Source organism: Dipodomys spectabilis, unplaced genomic scaffold, assembly GCF_019054845.1.
Source record: "Dipodomys spectabilis isolate Male_0828 unplaced genomic scaffold, ASM1905484v1 ptg000179l, whole genome shotgun sequence".
In the NCBI taxonomy this organism is placed as follows: Eukaryota; Metazoa; Chordata; class Mammalia; order Rodentia; family Heteromyidae; genus Dipodomys; species Dipodomys spectabilis.
This window is the reverse complement of record NW_024870856.1, coordinates 6,600,123-6,608,613: the sequence shown is the minus strand read 5'-3', so window position 1 is coordinate 6,608,613 and position 8,491 is coordinate 6,600,123. Positions and strand designations below refer to the sequence as shown.

General features: G+C 47.2%; 1 protein-coding gene across 1 annotated transcript in view; it reads left to right on the top strand.

Annotated features, from left to right (window-relative positions):
* The first annotated feature begins 114 nt into the window (after positions 1 to 114).
* The window catches only part of Marchf6 (membrane associated ring-CH-type finger 6), a 77,574-nt gene continuing 69,197 nt past the window's right edge, over positions 115 to 8,491 (top strand). Inside the window, exon 1 of the mRNA XM_042695163.1 lies at positions 115 to 345. Coding sequence (XP_042551097.1) covers positions 327 to 345 — 19 coding nt within the window. The 5' untranslated portion in view covers positions 115 to 326. The remainder of the gene's footprint in view (positions 346 to 8,491) is intronic.

Genomic DNA, 8,491 nt, shown 5'->3' with positions numbered 1-8,491 from the left:
GGGAACGCGCGCGCGTGCGCGGCAGGGCGCCGGAAATGACCTGTGTCGTTGGCTCCGCCCCTTCCGGCAAAGCGCCCCGCCCAGGCCTCGCCTCTCGGCCGCGCGCCCTCCCCCTCCCCCCCAGCTCGCTCTCCGTCAGCCCGGCTCCCTCTCCCTCTCCCCGTCTCCGGCCTCGGCTTCCTCTCCCGCACCTGGGCGCACGCACCTGCTGGGGCCGCTCCCGCTCCCTCCGCCCCGCTCCCCCTCCCTCCTTTCCCGCCGGGCCCGAAGGCTCGGGCCGGGCCGCGGGCGCCTCGCGGCTGCGTCACCGCCGCCCCCCAGACAAGATGGACACCGCGGAGGAAGGTAAGTCGGCGGCGCCGTGGCGCCCCGCGCCTGGGCCGCGGCGCCGGGGTTCGGGCCGGGCCCGCGCGGGGCCGCGCCGCTCGAGGCGGGCGGCGGGGAGCTCCGGCGGTTTGCCCGCCCGGGCGGCGCGGGGGGCGGCCGGGGCCTGGGGGGGGGCGGACGGCGACCCCTGCGGCCCCGTCCGCCGTTTCCCGCCGGCGACGGCGGGGGGCCGGGACCCCGCCCGCGGCCCGGGAGGCGGGGGCGGCCGCGGAGGCCGGGGCGGCCTCCCTCCCGCCGGGGTCGCCGGCCTCCGCGGCCTTGGGCTCCCCCTCGCCGGGAAGAAAACTTGTTTGTTGACTTGGAAACTTCCCGGGCCGTAGCGCGCCAGGTGACGGCCGGCGGCGCGGACCGAAGTGACCCCCGCGGCTGGACCGGGGCCCTCGGCCGGCCCCCGCGCGCGGGCCTCCCCGGGAGCGGAGCGGGCGCCCCGGGCAGCCGGGGGGAGGGGGCGGGGGCCCCGGGCCCCGGGAGCTCGCGATCGCTTTTGTTGTGGCGTCGCCTGGGTTTCTTCTGAACCCTCCACCGCGGTGAGCCGGGCCGGGTCCGAGTTGCTTCGAGACTGACTACGTGGGTGTGGAGACGTGGCCGGCGGTGCCTCCGCTCGCCCGGAGGACCGGAGCTCGGGGGTAAACAGCTCGCCGGGCCGCGTCGCCCCGCTTCCTTCAGAGCAGGTTTCTGTCGGTGGAGGGAATTGCGGGCCTTGCGGTCCCCGGTCCTCGGCGCAGATGGCTTGGACGCCGTGGGGACCAGGCCTCCTCGGGGTTGTGGAGTGCGGTTTGGGGGACTTGTGGTGGAAAAAGGAAGCCTAGAGCCACTGTCGTGCAGTCTAGTGAGTAATCAGAAGCTTGGTATTTCACGACTTGGGCCGATTCAACATGATTCCTACTTTTAAAAAGTCTTTCCTGAATGAAAAGCTCACGGTGCAGACGACACGGGGCATTTGATAGTTTCCCAGGGGTACTCACATTCCCATTTCCTCTGTGGAAGTAGGTAGGTCTACTGTGTTTTATACGTGTGGCAGTGGAGGCTTACTCTAGCAGCCGGTCCAGGGTTCGCATGGGTAGTTGGAGACAGATGTGAACTTAGGTATTCGGATCGAGAATAGCTGCCCTTTCATCATGTGCTGGTCATACGCATTGGGTTGTAAGCTACTTGCCGCTGCCCAGTCCTTTGGAAAAGTAGTAAAGGGAACCAGCTGGAGATTAGGAAATCCTATTCCTCCTGAAAGGCGGACTTTGCCCCTAAATTTCCACCCACACAGGGTTTACATCCATTTGGATTTGAGATACTTGTGCTACTTACCCACCTCCACCTCCCTCCTTCAGGCTGGCCTGGAACTCTCCTCCCTTAGTCTTCAGAGGGCTGTAGTTTCAAGCGCACTACCCTATCTAGCTTGGATTCAAGTCCCCCTCATCTCTCTTCTCCCACCCCACCCCCTTCTCTATCTTCTCTCCTTCTCTCTCTCTCTCCTCTCACCTCCACTTCTCTTTTCCCCTCTCCCTCCCTCTTCTTCCCCTCCTCATCTTCCTTTTCTTGGCAGGTTTCTGGTTTTGAACTCAGGGCCTGGAGCTGGGTTGGGCTATTACTGTACCACTTGAGTCATGCCTCTAGCCCAGCTTTTTGCTGGTTGTTTAGGAGATGGAGGCTCGGGGACTTTTCTGCCCAACCTGTGTTAAAATTGCAGTCTTTGAAATTTCAACCTCCTGAGTTGCTATGATTACAGGCATGAGCCATTGGTGCCCAGTGAATGTATAAATGTAGGGTATATTATTAGATATGTATTGGCAGATTAAAAGCCCTATTCTTTTAGTTTGGCAACTTAGTAATTGCTTACACTTACAGTCTGGGAACTCAGAATGTCTGTGGGTTATGAAGTGAACAGTATGCTTGTAACCCTTTTGAATACTGTACTATATTAAATTAGTATTTATTGAAGAGTCACTGTGTGGTATTTTCTGATCTACGTGTTTTATAGACATCTCTCGTAATTCTGTGAGCATTTTTAGGTAGGCACTATCCTTGCTTACAGGTGAGGAAACGGAAACTTGGACAAGTAATTTGCCCTAAGTCACACAGGCAGTAAATGGAAAGGGCAAGATTCAAATTCATGTCAGATCTCACATTTTGTAAGTGGAGCCCAAGTGTCCAGTATAGAGATAACTTGTTTCTATCACTCTGTATAAATGAATCATTAATAAAAGTTTACAAAACCTTATTTTACATTTATTTTGATTGGTTATGACATGAAAGTGAATTTTAATACTTCTCACACCTGATTTTGTAAAATTTTAGTTTTGTAAAATTCCAGTTGGAAGTCTTGAAATTTTTATAATTTATGTTTAACTTGAGCTAGCATTGGAAGGAAAAGGATTTCATGATTTTATATATATATGTGTATATATTATATATATATAATATATATATTATATATATAAACTTGCCTGATGCTGGTGGCTCCCACGTGTAATCCTAGTTACTCATGAGGCTGAGATCTGAGGCTCAAGAGTTCCAAGCCAGCCCTGGCAAGAAGGTCTGAGAGACTCTTAGCTCCAGTAAACTACTCAAAAAGTTGGAAGTGGTGCTGTGGCTCTAGTGGTAGGGTGCTAGCCTTGAGAAAAAGAACCTCAGGGACAGTGCCCAGGCCCTGAAATCAAGCCCCAGGACCCACAGCTCCCTCTCAGAATAGTAGTGTACCATATATGATAGTGTTATGCACAGGATGTTTTATATTGGTGGTAAATTTTGTCTTCTTTTTAAATTTTATCTTTTAAGTAGTTGTACAGAGGGTTATCAGTTCAACATGTCAGTTTCTGAGTACATTGTGTCTTGATCATTGTCACCCTCTTCATCATTCCTCCTAATTTTTGCCATCTCTAAAATGATTATAACTTACATTTTTTATAAAAATAAAATTTATAATTTTGTAACACAGAAGTAGATGACTCCAGACTGGCAGATACCTTACATTAGTAATCTCTTCATTGATTTGATCATGCAGTGCACTGAGATTTTTTTTCCAGTTTCAGAGAAAAAGCTATCCTTAACTCAAGGGTATTTTTCTATTCTCCTTAAAGGAAGAACACTGTAATTTCAAATTAGATGTTGCAAGCAAGAACTGATCTACGAAGACATAAAGTTATTAAACATTTTGCCATAGTTGAATGCTCACATTTCATCTCAGTTATACACAAAGTTGTGTCTGTTTTGCTCCTTACATTAGTAGAACAGAATATAAAATCATTAATTTTTTTATAGGATTTGCAAGCAGTTGTACTTTTTTTTTTGGTCGGTCGTGGGGCTTGAACTCAGCCTGAGAGCTGTCCCTCGACTCTTCAGCTCAAGGCGCGCACGCTCTACAGACTTGAGCTAGAGCACCACTTCTGGTTTTCTGAGTGTTTATTGGAGATAAGAGTTTTCTGGACTTCCTACCCAGGCTGGCTTTGAACCTCGATCCTCAGATCTCAGCCTCCTGAGTAGCTAGGATTACAGACGTGAGCCACTGGCGCCCGGCTTGTACTGTTTTTCTTTTTTTGGGGGGGGGGGGGTCCGGTCGTGGGGCCTGAACTCTGGGCCTGGACACTGTCCCTCAGTTCTTTAGCTCAAGGCTAGCACTCTACCACTTGAGCCACAGAGCCACTTTTGGCTTTTTTTTTGCTTATGTGGTGCTGAGGAATCTAACCCAGGGCCTCATGCATGCAAGGCAAGCGCTCTACCACTGAGCCACCTTCCCAGCCCTGTACTTTTTTTTTGTATGTAGAAAATTACTCATTTGGAAAACACGAAGTTGAAGTGTATTGCAGTTGATCTCATTCTCTGTTCACTATGGCAAAAGCTTGAAGTAGTTTCAACTAAGGAGAAATGACTTAAAAGGATGGGCAGATGTCAGATGCATAGTTCTCCCCTTTACGCTGTTTTCAGAACCACTTGCATCTTTCATACTGCAGGTTAGCTTTCACTCCTTTGATAATGCTTGCGTCCAAGCATACATGTATTTAACTGGGAACTCTAATTGAGCATCTACTATGAGGCATTATTTTGTATGCTTGGGCTAGTGAAATAGAGAAAAATCATTTTTTCCCATAAGTTTACATCCTAGTTAGTTCGGTATGGGAGGAAGAGAAGACAAAAATAAAATGTAATTGTATGGCATAAGTCAAATGTTACAAGTTCTTTGGAAAAGAGAAAAACGGAAGGGTATAAGGAATGCTGGGATATGAGAGCAAGGGTTGTAGTTTTTCAGTCTCCACAGCAAAGGAAGTCTTGAAGGAGCAGGAACACAGGAGGCACTAGCCATGCAAATGCTTTTGTGGGGAGCATATTCCCAGCAGAAGGAATGGCCAGTCTTTAAGATAGGAGCATGTCAAGACTGTTTCAGAAATCACTGGGACAGCAGTGTAGTTGCAATGGGGGAGAATACTATGAGATCAGGGAGATCATGGGACAGGAGGATCCTAGAAGGGATACAGCATGTTGGACTAGATTTCTACTTTAGTACCAGAAGCAGAGAGTAATGGAATCATTCTGTTTTGAGCAGAGCTGAGACAAATTGTCCATCTGTCACTGGCTACTTCCCCTGTATGTACTTACTTGCTACCAACTGTTAAGCCCAAATTTCTGGGAGGTGGTACTGGGAAAGGTAATAATGTCAGATAAATATCATGACTGGCTGTGTATTCTTGAGCTAGGCAAACATCTCCCAAAAGATGCCTGTTGTATTGTTTGTTGAACTGGACCACTTAGGATGAACTGCCGTGCATGGTGGCTAATGCTGGGCTACCAGATACCCTGTCCACACACCATTACCCTTTCTTTCAGACCACACTATTACTGGTTTTTGCTTCTCTCTGATAAGGACATGAAGATCACTTATTTGAGTTTCATAAAGGAAAAGGAAAAGTTGATAAAAAGAGAACAGGAAGAACTAAGGAAACTTTTATGCCAGCTGTATTTAGATTGCTATTGCAGTGGCTAGGCTAGACGACACAGGAGTTTAACACAGTGGGAAAGGAAAAAATGTACAAGAAGCAGACTGGGCTGGAATTAGTAGAACATAGTAATTGGTGAAACAGTCCAAGGAGGAATAAAAATGATGGATTTCTAGGTAGCTTCATCAACCAAGAATGGGAAAAGTTCAGTTTGGGTGATTGTTTTAGTTTTCAGGAGTTAGCAAACAAAGTACCATAAAACTGAGTCCTTAAATGAAATGTATTTTTCTTTTTTTTGGGTCCGGTCGTGGGGCCTGAACTCTGGGCCTGGGCGCTGTCCCTCAGCTCAAGGCTAGCAGCGCTCTACCACTTGAGCCACAGCGCCACTTCCGGCTTTTTTTTCTTTTTCTTTTTTGTGGGGGGGGGGGGTTCCAGTCGTGGGGCCTGAACTCTGGGCCTGGGCACTGTCCCTCAGCTCTTCAGCTCAAGGCTAGCGCTCTACCACTTGAGCCACAGCGCCACTTCTGGCTTTTTTCTTTTTGCTTATGTGGTGCTGAGGAATCGAACCCAGGGCCTCAGGCATGCAAGGCAAGCGCTCTACCACTGAGCCACCTTCCCAGCCCATGAAATGTATTTTTTCATAGTTCTGGAGGCTAGAAGTTTGAGATCAAAGTGTTTGACAGGGCTGATTTCTTCTGAGACCTCTCTGCTTGGCTTGCTTTTTGTCCTGTGTCTTCACGTTGTCTTCCCTGTGGTCTTTGTCTCCTCTTATAAGGAGGCAGTCCTACTGGATTAAGAGTGCACACTATTAGAAACTAATCATTATCACCTAATCATTGCTCCACATGATCAGGTTCTGAGGCACTGGAGGTTAGGCCTTCAAAATGTAGGGTTGGGGGGTGGGGGTGAGGAATGGAGGTGGGGAGGAGCACAATTCTGTCCATAAAAATGATAGTTACTGGAAGACATTAAAGCATTTCCTGTACCTTGATTTCTTTTTTTTTTTTTAATTTTATTTTATTTTATTTGAGAACATACTGTACAGAGGGGTTACAATTACATGGGCAGGATAATGCATACATTTCTTACCAAGCATTGCAGCCTCCTCCTTTGTTTACCCTTCACCTCCCTTCCCAGCCTCCCCCCTCCCCCCACCCAATCATACCCCCCTCCCCCCCCACACTGACATTGTAAAGCTTGTACCTTGATTTCTTATACCTTAACTCAGAATATCCTTTTTATTTTTCTGTTTCTCTTTCTTCTCCTACCTGATGGTGTGTGCCAGAAAAATAGGGCCAAGTTAATAAGAAATAATTTATACACAATGTAATACAATTTAGCCTTTAAAAAAAAAAATCAGTTGTGGGGCTTGGGCGCTGTCCTGAGCCTCTGTGCTCAAGGCTAGTGCTCTACCACTTGGCGTCACAGTGCCACATCTGGGTTGTTGTTGTTGTTGTTGTTTGGCCAGTCCTGGGGACTGACCTCAGGGCCTAGGTGCTGCTCTTGAGCTCCTTTGCTCAAGGCTAGTGCTTTGTCACTTGAGCCACACACAGCTCCACTTCTGGCTTTTTGGTGGCTTTGAATCTTGAACCTCAGATCTCAACCTTCTAAGTTACTAGGATTGCAGGCATAAACAGCAGTGCCTGGCTTAAACACTTTTGAGATGGAAGATTTGTACATTCTATGCTTTCTGTGCTTTGTTCTCCATTTACCAAATACTGAACATCTGTGTTGTTCCTAGGACCTTTGTCAACAGTCCTTTTTCCTGCATAATTCTTTTCCCTTTCCTCAGACATTGCAGAGTACCTAGAGGCACTTTAATTTTTTTTTTTTAGTGTTATAGCTTTGCAAGTAATAATGCTATAGCAGTTGAATATCCGACCAATTGGGTGGAGCATTTTGAAGGGCCATTGATGAAAAGATGATTGGTTCTCCGCGTTTGACTTCAGAGCTCCTATATAGTTAAAACTGAGGGTAAAGAACTTTGGTTTTGGGGCTGGGAAGGTGGCTCAGCGGTAGAGCGCTTGCCTTGCATGCATGAGGCCCTGGGTTCAATTCCTCAGCACCACATAAACAAAAAGAAAAAAGCCGGAAGTGGCGCTGTGGCTCAAGTGGTAGAGCATTAGCCTTGAGCTGAAGAGCTGAGGGACAGTGCCCAGGCCCAGAGTTCAGGCCCCACGACTGGACCCAAAAAAAAAAAAAGAACTTTTGTTTTTGTGGGTTGTATATATAGATATTTACCATGTTAGAAATGAAAAATGAACTTTGAAAAATTACTTAGAATATTTAAAAGTAACTTGAGTATGTAACTATGATATATAGTTTTAAAGATACAATCAGTGTGAAGGGTAAATAGTATTTTGTGTGCAGGTAAAGGAGGGGACTTGTACTCATGGCTGGTGTGCTGTCTCTTAGCTTTTTTGTTCAAGGCTAGCACTCTACCACTTGAGCCACTTGAGCTTTTTTGGGTGGCTAATTGGAGATAAGAATCTTATGGGCCAGGTGTTGGTGTGGCCCATGCCTGTAATCCTAGCTATTCAAGAGGCTGTGGTCTGAGGATGGTGGTTTGAAGCCAGCCCAGGCAAGAAAGACCTTGAGACTGATCTCCACCCGAAAATCAAGTTGTATTATGGCTCAAAGTGGTAGAGCACAAAAGCCCAGGGCCAGAGCCCAGGCTCTTGAGTTCTAGCCCCACACCCAACAACCTAATGGACTTTTCTGCTCAGCTGTGTTTGAACAGTGATTCTTAGATTTTTAGCTTCCTGCATAGCTAGGATTTCAGATGTGAGTCACCATTTTACATTTACATTTTAAAGATCTCTATGTCTGGATTATTAGAAGTCCTACCGTTTGAGCCACAGCTCCATTCCCAACTTTTTGGTAGCTAATTGGATGAAGACAAGAGTCTTACAGACTTTTCTACCCAGGCTAACTTTGAACTGGAATCTTCAGATCTCAGCCTCCTGTATAGCTAGGATTACAGGTGTGAGTTACCAGTGCCTGGTCAAATGATAGTCTTTTAATCAGTGTATTTGAGAATGTGTTTAATTTAAAAATTAATTCTATTAATCCACTGGTCTGATGATGTAAATTGGACAATAGACCCAAAATATTTAGATGGTATATATTTTACAAAAGTGTAAAAGCAGTTTCACTTGGAAAGTATAGGTTTTATTTTT